This window comes from Schistocerca cancellata, chromosome 4 (assembly GCF_023864275.1).
Source record: "Schistocerca cancellata isolate TAMUIC-IGC-003103 chromosome 4, iqSchCanc2.1, whole genome shotgun sequence".
Classification (NCBI taxonomy): domain Eukaryota; kingdom Metazoa; phylum Arthropoda; class Insecta; order Orthoptera; family Acrididae; genus Schistocerca; species Schistocerca cancellata.
The window spans coordinates 60,857,008-60,881,821 of record NC_064629.1 but is presented as its reverse complement, the minus strand read 5'-3'; the positions used below and the strand labels follow the sequence as shown (position 1 = coordinate 60,881,821).

Genomic DNA, 24,814 nt, shown 5'->3' with positions numbered 1-24,814 from the left:
CTTCTGCACTCTTTCTTGTTGTATTTTGTAGTGATCCATGGCTGTTCTAACTGCAGAGAGCAATAAAATACAAGCAGTTGCTGCAGAACACAAGTGTACGCTTTCTCTCAGCACTGCAACATAAAGAGTCGTGCGGGGTGCAGACTACACGCCAAGGCACATTGTTGCATGTTTTCTTGAAACTTGCACTTCCATTGTAGTTTCTATTGTTACTCAAAGGTTTCATATTATGTCCTAGAAAGGTACTAAAGAACACGACATTATACTCCTATCCATTATGTAATAATCCATCGATAAGGATGGCTGGGGTGCTCTGAACACTCCGCGTGACTGCTTAAGGGTTAAGTGAAGTCAAGTAAGACCTGACTGAGCGGCAAGAAAACTTTAAACATATGAAATTATTTCTGGTTAATAGCCAAATGAGCTGATAAGCCACAAACAGCTTGCCTTGGAGAAGATATTCCTTAAAGTGTAAAGTTTCTTCCTCTTTCTTAACTGGTGTAGCCTCCTAAAATGATTACTGCACTTGCTTGACTCTGGTGACTTGAGGGACCTATGATGATATGGTGTATTGATTTTTCTGAGATGTGGCAGTCCATGAAAGTACCTGTATTTTCTGGCATCTAACAATAAATTGATGTCATTCACTATTACCATTACCTTCCTTCAACCAGAAGCTGATCTCCAGTGTTTCCATTATGTTGAAAAGTCAATGTCCCTTTTCTTGGCTTGATATAGTTGTCTCACTTCCATTACACATACACTGTAGCTCACCAGACAGCTTAAACATATGTGATATGGCATTTTCATCAACTTGTAAAAAAAAAAAAAATTGTCCTAAGAAATTTATCACCATCCTTGTGCGTCTTCATTTCAAGATACTGTACATTTACTTCTTCATGAGTTTCTACTAATAGAAGAGCATCAACGTACATATATTTTGCTGAAACAGTAACTTACTGTTCATGATGATGTGTAAACTGTAGAAACCTATTGATCCATGTGTGAGAAATAGTCACATTTTTCAGAACAGTCACAAGCCTTTTGTAAGACAATTCATCATTCATGTTTTTGGGCCTGTTTTGATGTATTTCATTATTCAACTTGTAAAGCAATGCTCAAAGTCTATGAGATCATTCACACGTATCAGCATTTGTAAAATAGCTTGTGTATTTTTCCTCTCATGTTATTTGAATATGTGACACATATTTTCATAATTTAAGTATTTATTCTGTTAATAAGTGGTCCCTTTATCCAGTCTTATTTTTATTGCAATAGTTTGTGCACTTTAAAGAATTTGTTACCAAACAAAATCATCCTTTCTCACTGTAACTTATTAAAGAATACACTTTCTTCTTTAGATTACATCTCATATTTCCATATATTGCAGCTTGTTTAGTTCACAGAGAACAGCAGGTTGTTTCGAATTCTTCAGTTTTCCTACTGTTACGCCACTCGCAAAACATTCATAAATCTTCATTCAAGCAGTTATATAGAGACAGTAGTAACAGAATTATTTACATGTTTGCTGTAGTTTAATGATAGTGGAACTGTTGCAAGAACAAAAACGTAAATATGTTTTAATTATTTTCTTGTCCATGCATTCATATGCGAATAAGATAAAAGTAAATACTTGGAGAAATGCAAACAATGATATGTGTAACAGCAGATACTCATAGTATAGCATATAAGACATGTGAAGCAGCTAATAGGTACATAATTATGGTTTTAGTTTATATAGCTTTGTTTAGAAAGTACTATAGCTTTCAAAAATCATAGAGCAACATTATTAAGAAATTTTAAATGTTTGATGAATCTAAATTCATTACAGACAGAAAAGTCACAAAATTTGCAATGAAGAAAATAAAAACACATTAAAAAGTTTCAACATATGTGAGGACAACACCATATTGCATTAACTAGTTAATTTGACTGTGGATCTTTTCAGCTTCAAGTGTTGTGAGCAGCTCAGGAATGAGGCCAATCACAACGGGTATTGGTACAACAGATCTGACAAGTACAACAGCAACATACTCATCACCACTGGCTGACTTAGCATCATGTTTGCCTCCAGACTTGAGACACTTACTTGGAAATTCAACATATTCTGATTCTGGAAATTATGGAAAGCAGGTTTGTATGACTTTGTCTAATAGACTGCTTGTGCTAAATTTTGGGCAACAGTTCAATAGATTGTAATATGGGCAAATATTGTTTGTCTTGGGCTAGTAGGAAAGTCACAAATTTCCATAAATTGCTATCAAAACTGGTTCTTAGCTTAAGTTTTAGATGTACCTTATGTATTTGGATTTCTTTGTACATTTGTTTCATAGAGTATCATACTATTCCACTTTTGTGATAATAGTATGTTTGTTTCTTTGGTTTTAAGCTAACTGTCATATGTATATCTATTTTTCTGTTCAAAACTAAGGCCTTAGTGTCCAGAGACAGTGCCTGTGTGTGTTTGTGTGTGTGTGTGTGTGTGTGTGTGTGTGTGTGTGTGTGTGTGTGTGTGTGTGTTGTGCTAGCATGAATATGTACTCCTGAAGAAAGACTTTGCCTGAGAGCTAAATTATTTCTAGCATTCTTTTTCATTGTGCCTGCCTGTCTGACTCAGAGTCTCCTCTACGTTGTGAGTAGCAGTCTATCCTTTCCATATTATTGTTATTCCATCCTGGACTTTCAATTGTTTCATTTATCTATCCATTTACTTATTTCATTCTGTTTCAGTAATTTTATGCTTTACACTCAATTTGTTAGTATCAGGCGCTCCCTCCGTTCATGAAGATTTGCAAGTAGTTCTTATTTACTTACTTTTATTTAAAAACATGATCAGTAATGAGAAATTAATAATATGTAGGAACTCTACTTTGTCAAATTCTTATTGTTTCTTACCTTGTTTGATATCAGAATGATGTTAAATCATTACACACTGGAAAATTGTAGATGGAATATCAATATAATTAAAATAGATTGCTATTCACCTCACATAGGAGGCACTAACATGTTGGATGCTTTTCTAGTGATTGGATTTGGCCACTGTCATCTCTGGCCACTGTGGCCCTACTGGGGTGATTATGCAGGCTCACCTGGGGTTGGTATTGAGGGCACAGAAGAGGAGGGATGAGGGGTAACAGGATAGGGATAGTGATGGGATGTGCTGAGGACAGGATAACAGGCTGCTAGATGCAGCATTGTCAAGTTGTGTAGTCTCCCCATGTGGTATTTTGCCACCCAGCCAACCTATGCAATATCCTTGCCCATTAATATTCCACCACTGCTCCCACCCCTTGCAGTATGCATCATATTCCTGTAAAAGACCTAGATGCAAAACCTCCAATTATAGATGCATTTGAATCTATACAAGAACAAGATGGTTGTGTAAATTTAGAAGATTAAATACATAAAGAAGTTGGAGAGAAGGAAACAAGTATTATGAAGATAATAAAATAAAATAGAAAATTTTAATTTATCCACATTTACTCTTGTTAGGCATCAGCTCCATGCTACTATTCTACATCTAACTCTCCATATACACTAACAGTCTTCTTCATACTAATGAACACTTTTGGTTCTTAAGAATCAATAAAGTGTGGTGCAAGTCACTTACCTATAACTGAATGTATGAGTGTACACTATACATATACAATATACTGGTAAAAAACATAAAAAATGAGGTATCATAAATCAAAGGGAATAAATTTCAATCAAGCTTTTTTTTGTGAAGAGATGACCAAAAATGCATACTACAAAAATCAGTTATTCTATGGCTGCAATTCTGTGAATAATTTTGCTTGAAAAGAAAACTTACTGCATACAGAATGCTACAAAAGGAACCTATATTGACTGATGGACTGTTGACTCCTCTGAGATTTGTTTTTGATTTATCCACAACAGGTGGCGATAAATATAGAAGGCAAGGATAGGCAAAGCTTAACATTCAATTGTTTAACAGAAAATACATGGTGATGAGAGTGATATTGTGTAGTTTATGGCTTGTAGTAGTGTCCCTTCTTCATGACCACTCATAAATATTGGAAATGATACTTATCAGAAAACGTCATTGCATTTCATGTGAATTCATTCATACCCATTATTTATTGCAAGGTTCAACCTGTAATGCCACTAAACACACACTTCAAAACATTTATCAATGGCTAGAAAAGCACAACAGAGACTATTAGTTCTTTATTCCCCCTGACCCCTTATTTCCACAAATTACCACTTATTTCATAGATTTGTATCGAACAAAATTTCTCCGTAACTACAATTTTTTGATAATTCAGTCATCATGTAATTGGTGTAAGATTTAGAAAATATCTTTAAAATAATTTACTTTACTTAAAACTTTCTCTACTAAATGGACAGAGCAATATGATGCAGTGGTTAGCACACTGGACTCACATTCAGGAGGACAATGGTTAAAATCTGCATCAGACCATTCAGGTATAGGTTTTCTGTGATTTCCCTACATTGTGCCAGGCAAATGCATGGCTGTTTCCTTCAAAAGGGCATAAAATTTTCTTATCCCCATCTTCAAAAATCAATCATAGCTTGTGCTCTGTCTCTAATGAACTTGCTGTCAACAGAACATGAAACCCAATTTTCCTTCCTTCTTCTCCTACAGGGATGATTTTTGCAGTGAATGATAATATACATAACTACATATCTATCTTTTCTGTGATTTTGAACCTAGCAGTAGGTTGATTTATCATAAGTTTAGGACATACAGGCTTGAAGGCTGCTGTGTAAACAACCAGCATAAATGTTGTTTGAGGCTTTTCCAATGCAATAACTGCTTGAGTCATGTCAGATAGTGTTGTGTAAACTGCACAATATATCTAAAAAATACAGCTGCTCATCATCTTCTGGTGCTATTGATGAACTGCTGTTGTGACTCACAAATTTATGTGCTGGCTAACTAGCAAAGTGCAGGCATCAAGGGACAAGGCTGTAACATCATTGTAGAAGAATAATAAAAGACATCAACATCCAGTGCTCATCAACAGGAAAAAAAATCTGCAGACTAGGGATATGCAGCATGGGAAAAGTGTGGTCACATTCCATGGACCCAATGCAGTAAAGTACTACAGGGCTAGAGTTGGTGCAAGTGCAGATGAGGCTGCATTCTGTTAAATATGACCTGGGTGTGACGAGACCAGGAGTACATAAAATCCCATGTCAGTATGTGAAATATTACATTGCCTAGTTGTGTAGCACTTTTAAAGACAGATGTGATGAACACAGATGTCACAAAAGATTAGGTTAACCAGAAAAACCTGCACAGTCTTGACATGGGAAGTGGTGTACACTACAGAGAAACAAAGACACTCTTGTCTGTCTCCATGTACTGGGCATCCATAATTAAAAACATGGTCAAAAGACATATAATTGGTGACTTAATTAACAGAGATTTGGGATGTCAACTCAGCATAGCATGGGCACCAGCACTGGCAACACTAAAGCATTGTTGGCCACAGTCAAACAAATGCAGTGAGTTAATAGAGATGGGAAATTGAAGAAAGGGCAGTTAACTTGGCCACCAACACCTGGCCTGTATGTATATGCTATGTCCTCAGTTGGATCCATGGCAGGTTGACTTTTTATCCCCACCCCTGGCACCTGAGCTTTTCTTGCAACCCAGCACATGAATTGATGAGTAACAACAGCAATGCATTATTAGCACCTGAAAATGATTAGCAGCTGTCTCATGGAAACATTGCACACTTTACATAACATTATTCAGTAAAAAGCCCATGAATCATTCATGTATTTATCTCATTGGGAAAGCCTCAAACAGCTCGACTGGGAAAAGATGGACAACAGAATATATGAGTTTGATAAACTCTCTAGCAAGAGAAATAGACAGTCCCGCACTCTCAAATTTTTATTGAAATGTCTGGACCAGCAAACTATACCAACATTCACCAAGATTACCTATTATATAGATTCTGGGGCTGCTAAGAGAATTGAACAATGAGCTAGCAGGACACTGGTGTGAGATCTTCCATTATACAAGGTAAGAGCTAAACAGGCCCTCCAGAAGCATGATTTCACTTCATTTTAATATCTTGTGAAGTTTGCCATTGGATTCCTGGAAGTGTGTGGACAGTGCCATGCAGTCACTTCTGAACTGGATGCAGCAGCTGGTCATGGTGCATCAAACTTCCAAGTTCCATCACCTTACATGTCAATCATAAAACACTGCAATATCAGTGCTGGTAAAGGGACTAAATTTCTCACCCACTTCAAAGAATTTGCCCATCAAAAATTTTATCAGGCCACTGAGCATGGTGTCTTGAAACTTCTCAGTGAGGCTATAGAAGAAATAAGGCAAGAGACTTGTAGGGTGATAACTAGGATTCGCCCACCTGAGTGGAACATCATTTGTGAGGAATGACACATGCTCTGTTCCTAAAGAGAAGACACAGGAATAGTAATTTTACCTGCTGACAAGAGAAACACTGCTGTTTTCCTTCCTGCAATATCTTATTTTGGCAAGATGATGATTTAACTGCAGGGCTCAGCATATTGTCATCTCCAGAAGATTCAAATGAATACAATACAATGGAAGACATCCACCTTCCTCAAATCCAGCGAGTTCCCTGAAAAAGAGCTTAAGAGTATGAGTGCCAGTTCCACCACAACTTTATGGCCTGCTGAAGAACTTAAAGGAGGAGATCCATTTCATCCCACTGTGATCCATACAGGAGCATCAACATATTACATAACAAGACAACAAGACATCTGGCTTCTCTTTTCTACATCTACATCTACATATTACTCCACAAATCACCACAGAGTGCATGGTGGAGGGTACCCTGTGCCACTACTAGTCATTTCATTTCCTGTCCCACTTGCAAATAGAACAAGGGAAAAACGGCTGTCTATATGCCTCCATATCAGCCATAATTTCTCATAACTTATCTCTGTGGTTCTGATGCAAAATGTGTGTTGGTGGTGGTAGGATTGTTCTGCAATCAGCTTCACATGCTGGTTCTCTAAATTTTGTCAATAGTATTTCTTGAAAAAATGTCACCTTGCCTCCAGTGATTCCCATTTGAGTTTCCAAACCATCTCCATAACAGTTTCCTGTTGTTTGAATTTACTGTCAACAAATCTATCACCCCAACTCAAATTACTTTGATGTCTTCTTTTAATCCAATCTGGTGTGGATCCCTAACACAGTACTCAAGCACTAGTGTCCTATATGCAGTCTACTTTACAGATGAACCACACTTTGCTAAGACTCCTCAATAAAATAAAGTCGACCATTCACTTCCTTCTCACAATCTTCACATGCTCATTACATTTCATAGTGCTTTGCAATGTTTCACCCAGATATTTAACAACATGACTGTGTCAAACAGCATATTACTAGTGCTCTGTCCAAACATTATGTGTTTGTTTTTCCCACATGTCAACATTAATTTACATTATTCTACATTTAGAGCTGGTTGCCCTTCATCACAGCAACTATAAATTTTATCTGAGTCATCTTGTATCATCTTACAGTCACTCATTTTTGACATCTTCTCATACACCACAGCATCATCATTAAACTGCTGCAGATTGCTGATCACCCTGATCACCAGGTGATCTATGTATATAGAAAATAAAAGCAGTTCTATCACACTTCCCTGGGACATTCCTGATGATACCCATGTACATGATGAACATTCGCTGGCAAGAACTTTACTGGGCTCTATTACTTAAGAAGTTTTTGAGCCACTCTTATATCTGGGAAAGATATCCCATTTGCTCATTCTTTCATTAACAGTCTGCAGTGGGATATGGTGTCAAACACTTTTTGGAAATCTAGAAATAAGAAATCTGATTTTGCACTCCATCCATTGCTTGCAGTATATCATGTGAGAAAAGGGCAAGCCAAATTTCACATGATCAATGATTTCTAAAACAGTGCTTATTCATGGACATAAACTTTCCAGTTTCTAGGACATTTATTATATCTGAAGTCAGAGTACATTCCAGAATTCTACTCCTCTGTCTACATCAGCATCTACAAAGATGCTCTGCAAGACACTGTATGGTGCGTGGCAAAGGATGTGCTGTACCACCACTTGTCATTTCCACTCCTGTTCCACTTGCAAATAGAGAGAGGGGAAAACAGCTGTCTGTATTCCTCTGTATGAGCCCTAATTTCTTGTATCTTATCTTTGTCGTCTTTATGCCCAATGCATGTTGGTGGCAGTAGAATCGTTCAGCAGTCGCCTTCAGATGCCAGTTCTCTAAATTTTCTCAATAGTGTTTCTTAAAATGAACATTGCCTTCCCTCCAGGGATTCCCATCTAAGTTCCCAAAGCATCTCCATAACACTTACATGTTGTTCAAACCTACTGGTACCAAATCTAGCCACCCATCTCTGAGTTGCTTTCATGTCTTCCTTCAGTCTGACCTGGTATGGATCCCAAATACTCGAGACGTACTCCATAATAGGTTGCACCAGCATCCTATATGTGGGCTCCTTTACAAGTGAACCACTCTTTCCTTAAATTCTCCCAATAAACCAAAGTTGACCATTTGCCTTCCCTACCACAGTGTCCTTATGCTAGGTCCACCTCATATCACTTTGCAACATTACACCTAGATATTTAAATGACTTGATAGTGTCAAGCAGGAAACTAGTAATACTCTATTCAAACATTAGAGGTTTGTTATTCTTACTCATCCACATTAACTTACATTTTTCCACATTTAGGGCTAGCTGCCAATCATCACACCAACTGAAAATTTTGTCTAAGTCATCTTGCATCTTCCCACAGTCACACAACTTCGACACCTTACCATACACCATGGCATAATCAGAAAACAACTGCATATTGCTCCCCAGCCTCTCCACCAAATCATTTATGTATATAGAGAACAACAACAGTCTTATCATGCTTCCCTGCAGCACTCCTGATGATACCCTTGTCTCTGATGAACACTCGCCATCGAGGACAACATGCTGGGTTCTGTTATTTAAGAAGTCTTCGAGGCACTCACATATCTGTGAACTTTTTACATATACTCATACCTTTGTTAACAGCCTTCAATGGGGCACCATGTCAAATTCTTTCCAGAAATCTAGGAATAAGGAATCTTCCTGTTGTCCTTCATCCATAGTTCTCAGTATATCATGTATGAAAAGGGCAGGCTGAGTTTTTCACAAGTGATGGTACCTGAAACCATGCTGATTTGTGGACATAAGCTTCTTAGTCTCAAGAAAGTTTATTACATTCAAAATGAGAATATGTTCAAGGATTCTGCAGCAAACATAAGTTAGGGATATTAGTCTGTAATTTTGAGGGTCCGTTCTTTTACCTTTCTTATATACTGGAGTCATCTGCACTGTTTCCCAGTCACTTGAGACTTTTTACTGGGTGAGAGATTCACAATAAATGCAACCTATGTAAGGGGCCAATGTTTGCATTGTTCTTCTGTGTGAGTGATTTCTTAAGTATGAAATTTAAAATTTCAGCTTTTGTTTTGCTATCTTCAACTGACTCCACAGAATGGTCAACAAGGAACTGAATGGAACCCTTGAATCCACTTAGAAATTTTACATACAACCAGAATTTTCTCAGGTTCTCTGCCTGGTCTTTTACTAAGGTGTGATGGTGCTAGTTATTGTATGTTTTGTGCATGGATTTTTTCACAGACACATGAATCTCTACTAACCTTCACTTGTTGTCATTTGTGTGTCCCCTTCTGAATCTAGAATACAACAGTCTCTGTTTTCTCAGCATCCACTGAATTTTGTTATTAAGCCATGGTGGGTCTTTTCCATCCATTATCCACTGACTAGACATGTAACTCTCCAGACCACAATTTACAGTCTGCTTAAACTTTGCCCATAATTCCTCTACATCCATCTTACTGGAACTAAGTGATGCCAATTCACTGTCTAAGTGAGATGTTAATAACTGATTATCTGCTCTATCCAGCAGAAACACTATCCTAGCCTTCTTGACTGATTTATTAACTTTTGTAATCACAGTTGATATAATGATATCATGATTGTTAATTCCCGTTTCTATACTGACATTGTGATAAGGTCTGGCCTATTTGTGACTACAAAGTCTAAGATATTTCCATTGTGTGTGGGTTGCTGAGCTAGCTGCTGAAGACAATTTTCATAAAATGCGTTCAAAAGTATTTCAACAGCAGAATCACGTGGCTGGTTAAACCATCCAACAATTAATTTAGTTTCACAATCACCTGTTATATGCAACCAGATGACTTCACTATCACACTCAACTTTGTCCTCAGTAGAGACAATATTTTTGTCAACTACAATGAACACTCCCCCTGCTATAGCCCCTATCTGCCTTTGCGATATATGTTACACTACTCGCTTAATATCTCAGCTTTCCACTTTGGGTGCCCTTAATAAACTGATGTTAAGGAAATTGGTTTGTTTTGCAGGTCCATTGTTTTACCTTTCTTATATACAGGAGTCACCTGGGGTTTTTCAGTTGCTTGGGACTTTTTACTGGCTGAGAGATACACGATAAATGCAAGCTCATTAAGGGGCAATGCCATAGAGCACTCTTTTTACAACGAAATTGGGAATCCATTGGGACCAGGTGACTGTATTTGTTTTCAACTCTTCAGTCTATGCCAGGGATGCTTATTACTATGTCATCCACAAGGGGCTCTGTGCATTGGTCAAACAATGGTACATCTGTATGATTCTCATGCATGAACAATTTTTTAATCATGGAATTTAAAACTTCAGCTTTCATTTTGTTATCTTCAACTGTCACATCAAACTGGTCAACAAGTGAGTGGATGGAAGCCTTACACTCACTTAGTCATTTTACATAGGACCAAAATTTTCCCACCTTCTCAGTGAGATCTTTTTCTAAGGTATGAAGGTGGTAGTTGTTGAATACTTCACACAAAGATCTTTTCATACATGCACAGACTTCTGCTAAAGTTGCCTGTCATCATTTGAACATTCTCTTTGGAACAAAGAGTACAACAGCCTTTACTTACTCAGAATTTTCCAGATTTTGTTGCTAAGGCATGATGGGTGTTTTTCATCCTTAATCCACTTACTACACACATACTCTGCCTAAGTTTGTATGTGATTCCCCTATGTCCATTACATCGGAACTAAGTGATTGCAGTTCATTGGCTAAGTGAGATGCCAACAACTGCTTATCTGCTGTTTCTAGCAGAAACACTCTCCTAGCCTTCTTGACTGATTTATTGACTTTTGTAACTACAGTCACTGATATGACATCATGATCACCAATCGCTGTGTCTATAATGATACCACTGATAAGGTCTGACCTGTTTATAGCTACAAGGTGTAAGATATTCCCATTGTGTTGGAGTTGCTGAACTAGATGCTGAAGACAGTTTCCAGAAAGGTGTTCAAAAGTACTTTGCAGGACTATCTGTCTGTACCAACTGCAACAAATCCACAGATGTCCCAGTCTATACTTAACAGGTTAAAGTTGCCTCCAATTAGTATTGTATGATTTGGGTAGTTATGGGCTACTGACCTTATACTTTGTTTGAATGACTCTAGAACTGTCACAGCAGAATCATGTGTCCAGTAAAAACATCCAATAATTAATTTGCTTTCAGCTAGGCCTGCTATACATGACCAGATAACTTCACTGTTACTCTCAATTTCAACCTCAGTAGAGACAATATTTTTGTATTATTATGGGAACACTCTACCTCCTATGGCATCTTAATCAGTCTTTCTGATAAACGTACCATGACCCACTAAATATTCAGAGCTTTCTACTTCAGGTTTGGTCCCAATAATAGTTTGAGCATGAGTTTTCCTTGAGGGCTGTAAATCTGGAAACTTTGTTATAAATATTTCAACAGTTTACTAAAAAATTTTGACAGTAAAAGGGTCTTTAATGTCCACACGGTCTGATATTCCTATCTGCGTACCATCTGGCGAGTGTTCATTAGAGTACCTCAGTCTACTGACTAGCCTAAAAAAAAAAACAACGTGCACGCCACAAGTACGCCGCTACTCGTAGCTGCTTCCTTTGCTTTGTGCACCGTAGAACTATCGAGAGAAGTCCTACAATTCCCCGACAAATAATGCAGGTACAGAAATCTTCAGCCAAGACTATCACAGAGTCAACAAAGCCTTCTACTCAGCTCCAAACCAAAGGATTCCAATCAATCCTGGGAACAATGCTGCACATTTGTTAGCTCTGCTTGCACCTCACACTCAGTACGAACTGAAGACGGTCTCAGAACCCACGTGACAGGTGTTGTCGGTGCTGACATGAGCCACAACTCACAGACAGCTGCATCCCGCATGCTTGATAGCTGTAGGCGAGGCTGCCTCCACGTATCACGCGAGGTCCCCACTCCTGCCGACACGCCGGGTGCACGTCGGCTCTCTTCCCTGCCCCGAACGCTACCATCCCGAGGGGATCCGTTAATGAGCCCGACGTTGTCGGAGCTCCCAAGAGCTAGAGAGCCCCTCCCCACACGTGCCCGCTCTGACCCTGCCGAAGGTGCGGCCACTCGTTCACTCGCAGGACGAATAGGTAAGGCCGGACGCCCAGCCCGCACGTCAGCCCTCCGCCTCGAGCAGCGCGAATGTGTTACGGTCTGCCGGCACCCTGCTGTGAGGGCAGATCCACTGCATTGTGTGCACTAGGAGGTGCCTCAGCAGCATATGGGTGAAACAGGTGACATCTCTGCTACTGCTGCACTCTGAGGCAGCAGCCTGACGATGGTTAACCACAACCAAAACAATATCCAACTGTTTGTGAACCACAGCTGCTTCCTGCTGCATCTTCACACAGCATGGAAACATCCTACCCATCCTAGGAAGACTGACTGAAGAAACAAACTATAAAACCTGGCAGATGCCTTGATGTAACACTCGTCACACTCCTCAGATGTCACCAATCGAAGCTGGTGCCCAATTAACTGTGTAGCTGACCGTTCGAAAGAAATGACAGCTGAGCTACAGACAGCATGAAATTATGTTTATGAAACTTGAGATTTAACCTTTTAAATATTAAAACACATGTGAGATTTAAGAAATATATTCTGCTAAGGAAACAAAGAAAAAGCTAAATAGCTAAATATGTAACTTGCTACCCTGGAGGAGATGTGTCACAGGCAACAGCTGAAACTAGACTGAGTGGCTAATTAGACTGAACCAGAAGGTCACTTGTCTCAAAACAGACAAATGAGCAACTGCTGCACTACTGACTGCCTCAATTTACACTTTGAAAATGTGAAATTAAATTTCTTAAATACAAATACGTGGACAAAATTTAAGCAATATATGCTATTAAGGAAACTCAGAAAAAGCTAAACACCTAACTTGCTGCTCTGGAGATAGGTCACAGTTGACAATTGGAGCTGGACTGAGTGGGCTTTTGATAATGAAATGTGACCACTACTCAAAATTCAGAAGATTTTTTATGATGACTGAAGAATCTGCATCTTGAACAAAATGATGTATTAGTGATTTTCAATGTGGCCTCTTAGTTCATCTGAGTGCTTCTGGTGTATTCACTACAGCTCATACTAGCTAAGCTGGAAGATGACATCTTACATTTTTTCAAACCTGTGCTTATCTTGACTTACTTTTTATTTAAGAACCAATATTTTAAGCAAACTGATGGTGTTGGTATGGGTAGACCTCTGTCTCCCTATGCAGCTAACCGTATTTATGGGAGTATTCCAGAACAAGGGACTTCAATCAGTGGTTTTGAAACCTAAATGTTTTCAAAGGTATGTAGATGATACCTTTGTGATATGGCCCCATGGGACAGCAGTGCTTCCTTCCTGTCTCGGTTTGAAGAAAAGAAGCTGGCTCCTTATGTCACAGTGTATTTTATAAACCAATACACACCAGTCTCCATCTATGAGCCACAAGCTGTCAGCACCCATTCCAACACAGCAATGTATTACAGACTCTCATTGACATGGTTAAGGCTATCTCAAGTCCAGAGAGCTTGTCAAAACCAATACACACCAGTCTCCATCTATGAGCCACAAGCTGTCAGCACCCATCCCAACACAGCAATGTATTACAGACTCTCATTGACATGGTTAAGGCTATCTCAAGTCCAGAGAGCTTGTCAGCAGATCTTAGCCATCTCTACTCTGTGTTTGTGCAGAACAGGAACTCTGGTAAGCATGTTCAAAATGCATTTGATCAAACCTTAGAAGCAGCCAGAACAAGCAGCGTACTCCATGAGGATTGCTTTTCTACCTATAGTGACATTATGGACTCAAAACTTGGTGCCTGAGATTTTCTACCAAGCCAGCACATAAACTGGTAAGCCACAACAGCCATGTGTCAGTAGCACCTGAAGATGATGGGCAGCTGTCTCATGGAAATACTGTGCTGTTTACACAATACTGTCTCATATGACACCAGTGAACCATTGAAGCAACCACTATATAGCCACATGAGCAGTTGAGTGATGTGTATGGTATATTGGCTCTACAACAAATTAACATGTTTCACAATACTATAAATTCACAATAATACAAAGCCCAAAATATACAACAAACTAATTAAAATTAAACCACCTTGACTGTTATATTTATGACAATGGAAAATTGTGAATGGAATACAAACAATAGTATGAGTAAACACAATGACACATTGCGTACTGCAGAAATTGAGCAGCTGATAGGCACTTAAATGGAAAATATAATATTATGACTCACATTTAAAACTTAGGTCTTTTCTCTAATGTATGGAGTGGCTAAGGGAAAGGAAATGTAAGAGATATGGAAAGAGAGGGAAACCAGTAGAAAAGAGTGTGTATATATTGCCTGTGATAAAAATAACAAGATGGTTCCTTTTTTTAAATTGGGATAAATGGAAGACGAGATAGGTCAAAGGTAAACTGAGAGAGAGAAAGACTATTGAGAAAACAGTGAAGATGAGGAATGATTTATTTCCAAAGAGACACGGCTGAAAACAAACATCTGACTCGCAACATTCCAGGTCAGGAAATACTGAACCACATCTCTGTGAAAGTTACAAGTACATCTCATAGTGCAACAGATTTAGAAATATGCTCTCCAGTTTTGTTCCCAGTTCTATCAAACTGGCATTCTGATACCCCTCCAACCTTCAATCTTCATGCACCATCGCTTTTACTAAATTGGTTTTATCCTAGTGAGAGATGCAGGTGAATACTGTATTTCTCCTACACATCCACCCAGTCCTGTCCTGCCCCATCGTGGGCAGAAGCCCTAGTGAAGACAACCACATCACGTAACAACTCTCCTGCAGCTACTGTTAAGCTCTGTATATGGGCATAACCATCAACCAGCAGACAGCCTTTACAAATGGCCACTATCAAAGGGTTGGCAGGTATAAGTTTCACCACACAATGAAACCATACTGCTCAGCACATGCTTGATTCAGTAGTTACTTCAAGAGTTGCTCTTTACATAACCTTCCCAAATGTCCCCAAAATACAAGCCTATGTCAGCTGGATTGATAGTAACTGTGCTTCCAACACATTCTACAGCCACACAACTACCTAACTTTAGTCTCTGCTAATTCTCGTCCAAAGTCCATCCCTAACCACCATTCACACAGTTTTATCAGCAACTTCCCTCTATCTTTACTCCCTACTCCTCTCCCAAGTATCTCTGAATGTGGCATTCAGCTATCCACACCACCCATATTCATATGAATGATCTTTTTCTGCTTCTATACTCCTATCCTTTTTCCATGCTGACCCTCTAGCCCCTGCCCCTCCCATATATATAGTGGTCCATTGATCGCGACGGGGCCAAATATCTGATGAAATAAATGTCAAATGAAAGAACAACAAAGAACAAAACTTGTCTAGCTTGAAGGGGGAAACCAGATGGCGCTATGGTTGGCTTGCTAGATGGCGCTGCCATAGGTCAAACGGATATCAACTGCATTTTTTTAAAATAGGACCCCCATTTTTTATTACATATTCCTGTAGTATGTAAAGAAATATGAATGTTTTAGTTGGACCACTTTTTTGCTTTGTGATAGATGGCACTGTAATAGTCACAAACATATGGCTCACAATTTTAGATGAACAATTGGTAACAGGTAGGTTTTTTAAATTAAAATACAGAATGTAGGTACATTTGAACATTTTATTTTGGTTGTTCCAATGTGATACATGTACCTTTGTGAACGTATCATTTATGAGAATGCATGCTGTTACAGCGTGATTACCTGTAAATACCACATCAACGCAATAAATGCTCAAAATGATGTCCATCAACCTCAATGCATTTGGCAATACGTGTAACGACATTCCTCTCAACAGTGTGTAGTTCGCCTTCCATAATGTTCGCACATGCATTGACAATGTGCTGACGCATGTTGTCAGGCGTTGTCGGTGGATCACAATAACAAATATCCTTTAACTTTCCCCACAGAAAGAAATCCGGGGACGTGAGGCCCGGTGAACATGCGGGCCATGGTATGGTGCTTCGATGACCAATCCACCTGTCACGAAATATGCTATTCAAAACCACTTCAACTGCATGCGAGCTATGTGCCGGACGTCCATCATGTTGGAAGTACATCACCACTCTGCCATGCCGTGAAACATCTTGTAGTAACACCGGTAGAAAATTACGTAGGAAATCGGCATACATTGCACCATTTAGATTGCCATCGATAAAATGGGGGCCAATTATACTTCCTCCCATAATACTGCACTATACATTAACCCGCCAAGGTCACTGATGTTCCACTTGTCACAGCCATCATGGATTTTCCATTGCCCAATAGTACATATTATGCCGGTTTATGTCACCACTGTCGGTGAATGATGCTTCATCACTAAATAGAATGCGTGCAAAAAATCTGTCATTGTCCCGTAATTTCTCTTGTGCCCAGTGGCAGAACTGTACACAATGTTCAAAGTCATTGCCATGCAATTACTGGTGCATAGAAATATGGTACGGGTGCAATCAATGTTGATGTAGCATTCTCAACACCGACATTTTTGAGATTCCCAATTCTAGCGCAATTTGTCTGCTACTGATGTGTGGATTAGCTGCGATAGCAGCTAAAACACCTACTTGGGCATCATCATTTGTTGCAGGTCATGGTTGACGTTTCACATGTGGCTTTACACTTCCTGTTTCCTTAAATAACGTAACTATCCAGCGAACAGTCCAGACACTTGGATGATGTCGTCCAGGATACCGAGCAGCATACATAGCACATGCCTGTTCGGCATTTTGGTCACAATAGCCATACATCAACATGATATTGACCTTTTCCGCAATTGGTAAGTGGTCCATTTCAATACGGGTAATGTATCGTGAAGAAAATACCATCTGCACTGGTGGAATGTTACGTGATACAACGTACTTATAGGTTTGTGACTATTACAGTGCCATCTATCACAAAGCGTAAAAAGTGGTCCAACTAAAACAGTCATATTTCTTTATGTACTACATGAATGTGTAATAAACAATGGGGGTTCCTATTTTAAAAAATGCAGTTGATATCCATTTGACCTATGGCAGTGCCATCTAGCAGGACAATTGTAGCGCCATCTGGTTTCTCCCTTCAAGCTAGACGAGTTTTGGTCTTTGTAGTTTTTTCGTTTGATGCTTATTTCATTAAATATTTGGTCCAGTCACTATCAATGGACCACCCTGTATATTTGGACCCATATACTTGAGGCAGCCTGACAGGCTTCGGTGGGTCAATCACAGATCACCTAAGTGATGTTCATCCATTGCCACTACCTTGTTCATTTGTTGTTTGCTGGTCTTGGTATTATAAATGAACTGTGTATGTCAAGTGAAGTAAAGTGTTCAAACATGATATGTTGCACTTAATTACAGTGGGTAATTATTTCTTACTCTTTCTTCAAAGAGTTTATACTGAACTACTATTGATATAAATCTGTCCAGGTGGTAGCAGCATCATCTGGTGATGAATGCCTGCTAGTCAGACATGCATGGTGCATGCAGTATCAGAGAGCATGCTGTCTGTACGTAGAATGGGGAAGGCATGCAATCCATCTGTGTTTGATCAAGGGCATATTGTGATGGCCCGGAGATTCAGACAAGCATTTGGGAAACTGCATGACTTGTCGGGTGTTTGGGGAGTGCTGTAGTGAGTGTCTTCAACACATGATGAAACCAAGGTGAAACCGCATCCAGACATCATGGGGTTGAGTGGCCACTCCTCATTACATATGTAGGACATCATAGGCTGGGCAGACTTATAAAACAGGACAGGTCACAAACTGTGGTGCAGCTAACATTTGACTTTAATGCTGGGCAGAATACAAGTGAGTCTGAACACACAGTGCACTGAACACTCCTAACAAAGGGCATCCATAGCTGACAATCCATCAATGTGCCAACATTAATACTATGACTTCAGCAACTACAACTGAAATGGGCATGTGATCATTGACAGTGGACACTGGAGCAGTGGCAGAGCACTGCATGGTCTGATGGATGCCGATACCTTCTTCATCAGGCCAGTGGGAGGGCACAAATCTATCATCTTCCAGGGGACCAGTTCCTGGAAAGCTATACTGTGTGACAGAGCTGGAGGAGATTCACATGGGCATCCATGGATCCAGTGGAGCTTGTGTAAGGCACCATGATGGCCAAGGAGTATGTTCACTGGTTGCAGACCACATACACCCCTACATGACAATCATGTTTCTCGATGGCAGTGACATTTTTCAAAAAGATAATACATCATGTCACAAGGCCAGGAGTTTGATGGAGTGGTTTGAGGACACAGTGGTGAGCTCCAATTGATGTGCCAGCTCCCAAACTCACCAGATCTGAACTTGATCGAACATACCTGGGATGTGATTCGATGTGGCACCAGAACTCATCACCCCCCCCCCCCCTCCCTCCCCAGAATTTACTGGTATAAGGTGACTTGTGTGTGCAGATGTGGTGCCAACTCCCTCCAGTGACCTACCAAGGCCTCATTGCTCCCATGCCATGATGCGTTGCCACCCCTTATCCTTGCCAAAGGCGAACATACTGGTTATTACATAGGTAATCATAATGTTCTGAAAGATCAGTGTACAAAGGTTGTTCAATAAGCAATGCAATACATTTTTTTTTCTTTTCTGAGAGCAGGTTGTTTGAATTCAGGAATCCAATATATCATATCATTCCTCACTCTTTTGGTTACAAAATCCTATTTTTCAACATGATCTTCATTCAATGCCACCTTAGTGGTTGGACCTGTCCGCCCGACTGCTACCAGTCTATTAGTCAATATTGGAGCCAATGTCTTGGTGCATCAGTAGCCTCCCCATCATCCATGTACTGCTTCTCATGGAGTGCATCCTTCATTTGGCAAAACAGATGGAAGTTGGAAGGTGTGAGATCCAGGCTGTAGGGTGGATGAGGAAGAACATTCCAATGAAGTTCTGTGAACTCCACACAGGTGTGCAGACTTGTCTGCGGCTATGTGTTGTCGTGGAAAAGGAGGAGTTCATTTGTATTTTTGTGGTGACAGTCATGCTGAAGTTGTTTCTTCAGTTTCTTGAGGGTAGCACAATACACTTCTGAGTTGAACATTGCACCATAAGGAAGGACACCAAACAGAATAACCCCTACAGAGTCCCAGAAAGCTGTTGCCATGACTATACTGGCTGAGGGTGTGGCTTTGAATGTTTTCTTCAGAGGAGAGGTGACGTTGTGCCACCCAATGGATTGCCTTTTTGTTTCTGGTTCAAAGTTATGAACCCACATTTCATCACCTGTGATGATGTTTGACAAAAAATTGTCAGTCTCGTAACGTGCAAGCAGTTCTGTTCCTTTGTTGCTCTTTATGGTCTTATGTTAGGCAGTGAGAAACCCAGCAGGCACACACCTTTGAGTACTCCAACTGGTGGGCAAGTGTGTCAGCACTACCAACAGGTATGTCTAGTTGGGCAGCAGGGTATTTGATTGTGATCCTTTAGTCACTCCAAATGAGACAGTGCACCCATTTCAACACAGCAGGAGTCACAGCAGTGTGCAGCAGGCATGTGAGATATCAGAAAGGATTGTGCACTCTTGTTACAATGATGGCAGATATCTTTCTGAATAGCTCACCATGCTTTTGTGAACTGCCATGTCTCCATAGACATTCTGCAATCATCTATTGATATCTGTGATGCTCTGGTTTTTTGCCAAATGAAACTCAATGACAGCTCTCTGCTTTGAACCTACCTCTGATACAGATGCCTATGAATAGCATTAGCACCTATTGGAACTTCATGAAATGGTAAAGGCTGATGGGGAATATTCCATCACATCCCACAACAAATTCTGCAGTTTTTTCAACTGAAAATGGCTGAGAAAAAAAGTGTTGCATTTCTTATTGAACTCCCCTTGTATATATTTATATATCAACATGTCCTTTGATCATAAAACTAGCAGGCTCTCATTTGTTGATTATTGTATCTGATTTTCATACAGCAGAGACACTAGTACAAGCAAGTGTATCACTCACTACCATGCTTCACCGTTGGCACAACTATTATGGAGTGATTCATTTTTGCTCATTAAACTTCATATAGACTAGGATGAAACTAGTCCAAAACACACAATAACATACTGATTTGGCTGCCATAAATAAATTAGGCCTGTACTTGATATAGAAATAAGTGCAGCCTGGATACATATACTACTATCAGAAAGCAGAGAGTGTGCTAATTAGATTACTGCAGATAACATGTATATTAGTCAGTGAAAAAGAAGCTGATAATTTTTTACAGTTTTAATTAGTTAATGAACACCTGAGATGTATTTAAATTATTTATTTCTGTAAATTTTTTCATGTGTCTTAATGATATTCTCGCAACATAGAAATACTGTACTCAATAAAATATGAGGTGCTCAGTGACATTCCTTCAAATCACCATTTGTTCAGTCAGAATTTGATTCCATATAGTCCAATAAAGCATACTGTACAAACCTAAAAAATAGTAAACACTATTCTGCCTCTGTACACTGATTCAGTATAACTCATGTACATATCTACATCTACATCTATATTGTGCAAACCAGCATGAGGTGCATGGCAGAGGGTGTGTCCTATTGTACCAGTCATCAGAGTTTCTTCCCATTACATTCACATATGGAGCATGGGAAGAATGATTGTTTGAATGTCTCTGTGCATGCAGTAATTATTCAAATCTTATCTTTACAATCCCTTCACGAGTGATACGAAGGGCATTGTAGTATATTCCTAGAGCCATCATTTAAAGCTGATTCTTGTAACTGTGTTAATAGACTTTTTCAGGATAGTTTACATCTATCTTGAAGAGCCTTCCACTTCAGTTCCTTCAGTATCTCTGACACTCTCCCACAGATAAAAAAAAAACCTGTGACCATTCGTACTGCACTTCTCTATATACATTCAACATCCCCTGTTAGTCTTATCTGGTATGCGTTCCACACACTTCAGCAATATTCTATAACCAGTAAGTGATTTTTAAACAATCTCCTTTGCAAAATGATTGCACTTCCCTGGTATTCTACCAATAAACTGAAGTCTACCACCTGCTTTACCCACAACTGAGTCTATGTGATCATTCCATTTCATAGACCTACAAAGTGTTACACCCAGGTAACTGTATGAGCTGACCAATTACAAAAGTGACTCACTGATGTTGTAGTCATAGGATATCAATACTTTGTGGCAGAAAAGCATGTTACCAAGAGACGGTGTCTATAAGTTACCATGTACTGTAATGCTATAATCAAAACATGGGCATCATGTCACATAAGATACTGGATACATTTCTCATAGTGGTTTCCATCTGTTAATAATACAAACCAGTAACTACCACTTAAGAATTATGGCTCTCAGAATACCACAGAACCGTGTGACACTTTCCAAGAAGGCACAGGGAGATCTCTCACAAACCATCTCCCCCACAGATAGTTTGAGTTCCAGATGATGTACATGAATAGCGTCAGTATAAGCCCAGAACTATGGTGCCAAGGAGAAACTGGAAAAATGACATAATGCAGTGTTAATAAGTACAGGGTTTGTTTGATGCTATATGACTGTTGGTGGAAAATTTGAAGATATTATGGTATAGTACTAGTGCACTACTAAAATGAATTGGCTCTGGTGTGAGGCAGACTGATCATGTTTGTAACAGACATTTTCTATGCCTGTTACTGTACTTTGACTGTAATATCAAGGACTCACTGCTTTCCAGCTTATTAACTACTTTAGTCATTGTCTATATTGGAAAAGGCATGATCACATTTCATAAGGTTCAGGATCTGTACTATGTAAATAACAGTGTATTAAAGGAGACCACTCACCAAAAAGCAGAACTGCTTAGTTGTTGATAGGCAAACACACAAAAAAGAAAACTTGGTACCTTTTGGGGTCATCATTTGACAAGTTAGAGTAAAATACAGAAGAATGTGTGTGTGTGTGTGTGGTGTGTGTGTGTGTGTGTGTGTGTGTGTGTGTGTGTGTGTGTGTGTGTGTGTGTCTGCCTGTCTGTGTATTTTACTCTAGCTCATCAAAGGATAACTCTGGAAGCTAGCAGGTTTTCTTTCTTTTGTGTGTGCCTGTTGACAACTCAATACTTCTGATTTTTGCTGAGTGATCCCTTGTAAGCCAACGGTATTTACATTCTACAGGAACTTTCCTACAACATTTATAGGGTCTATACTATTAGAGGTACAAATAAAAGGGGTAAGTAGAGGACAAGGAAGCAAGTAAATAATTCTGATATACGTATGTCGAAACCAATACTTCTCCAATACAGTGGATTATGACTGAGTACATGAATACCTTATAACAGAGTCCTCAAGAACCCAAACTGAAAATATATGCTTAATGAGTAACTAATTAAAAACCACCATTCATGTGAAGGCAGGCTTCAGCATGTCTCCTCACTAATATCCATAAATGTTAAAAAATACCAGGCATGTTCTGAGAGCATAAATAATGATGCACAATGTATTACCATAGTTTATTGACACTATCAACAGGGCTGAAATACACCAAATCTTTCAGCATCCTGACCTACAACAGTCCAGTGGGTTCAAGTTGAGGGACCTGGGAGGCCACGGTATTGACAAATCACAACTGATACACTTGTCAAAATAATATTTAACACTACTTAGGTATCTGTAACAATGATAAAATTGAATGAGGGAAGTTTTTCACTTTGTAATTTATGCCTCACTCACTGTGTTTTGAAGTAAAGGCAGAATTTATATATTAACAGTGTTGTAACATTGGCATGACTGCACTTGTGTGTTGGCCCACATTGTTTCAGGGAAACCATTGGTTTCCAGACCAATGTTTATTGGGATCATTTGCTTATTTAATTGTCCTCTATTTGGCTTTTTCATTTCTGCCTTTAATAGTCAGTCATCCAGAATATTAAAGAACTACCCTGGCATCTGCGGGCCAGGTGCACATGCCTAGCTGTCAGTACAGTAAAACTTGTTATGAGAACACTCCATAAGTGACTTTTACTAATTCGGTCTTGTAGTTCCGTCACTTAACTTTCAGCAGAAGAGCTGTTAACTAATCATCTCATAATATTTTCACCAGAAAGCTTTTCCCACCATCTCTATTTCATATAAAAATTAGGAGTCTACTTGTAGGTGTTTTTCAGTTTCTGTTGTTGTTAATGTCAAGGTTTTTAGTCTATGTTAGTGTCATTCTGGTAAACATTGGTCAACTCTTGAACATTATATGTGATGGTGAAATGTAGGACTCTCAACTGCTGTGTTCACAGATCTTTACTGTGACAATGACTAAATAAACAAACAAACACAATATGTGCAGGAACAAACAAATATATTCCAATAATTTTGAACACAATTTGTATCTTCTAGAGTTTATTTGTATGGTACTTTATTTCAGCTGCCAAGTTATATGCGAAGCCTTAAAGAGCAACTGAGAGATGAAATTAAATTTGCTGCTGCTGAGCGCAGGAGACTGCTGACCACTCCTGATAAGGATCGGGATACGAGGCTCCGAGAAAAATTTGAACCGTTGAAAAGGTAAGATTTAAAAAAATATGCTTACAAAAATATACAATATCAACTATAAGTTAATCTGGCTAATAATTGATAATTTATGTGCAGCTATCCTTACGAATTTTCTAAGGAGTCTATGCATGATATATGTAATTGTTCATAATGATAAAATAAGTATTGATGGAGTTTGCTGAGATGAGTGGCATACATATAAATGTGCAGGCTTCCATAGGCAGTGTCAGTTTCATCAAAATTCTACTGGGTATACTAAATCTTACTATATACTTAAACTACTAAAGTACTAGAATAGCATACATTTCGTCTGTGTTGCAGCAGCCCTCTATGGGCATACAATAATATACAGAAAATTTTAACTTAGGATATAAGAAGAAATCATTTGAAACTAAATCAATAGATCAAGGTGAATGAGGACTGAGTTCAAATACAAAATGGTGCACATTCAGCCTTATGATTGTTGCTGTTTTGCTTGGCATGCTATCCTTGTTAAAGGGCATGTCCTTGAGTGCCAATAGATGCCAATTGTAATACTGTCTTTGTCTGAGTGATCTATCAGGATTAACACTCTGGCAACACAACAAATGAGGATAATTACCTTGTCATGATAAAATGGCCTTCACGTCCTTTGATAACTATCGTTTGCCCTTGGTTTTAGTTGGTGGTTAGCTTAGCATTGTAATGATCCTGGTTAAGTCTAGTTCACAGTGAAGAATTTTCTCAAACAACCTGCAAATTCTGCTGCAACATTACTAGATTTTATGTTGAAATGCTCCACATCCATTTTTAATGAAAAGCCAGCAGTTGCAATACTTATCCCATC

The 24,814-nt window shown here is 39.1% G+C and overlaps 1 protein-coding gene across 1 annotated transcript in view; it reads left to right on the top strand.

The window, feature by feature from the left end:
• Positions 1–24,814, top strand: part of LOC126183907 (histone-lysine N-methyltransferase 2D-like) — a 220,954-nt gene that overhangs the window by 61,563 nt on the left and 134,577 nt on the right. Inside the window, exons 8-9 of the mRNA XM_049926250.1 lie at positions 1,949–2,133; positions 23,861–24,000. Of these exons, the coding sequence (XP_049782207.1) occupies positions 1,949–2,133; positions 23,861–24,000 (325 nt within the window). The remainder of the gene's footprint in view (positions 1–1,948; positions 2,134–23,860; positions 24,001–24,814) is intronic.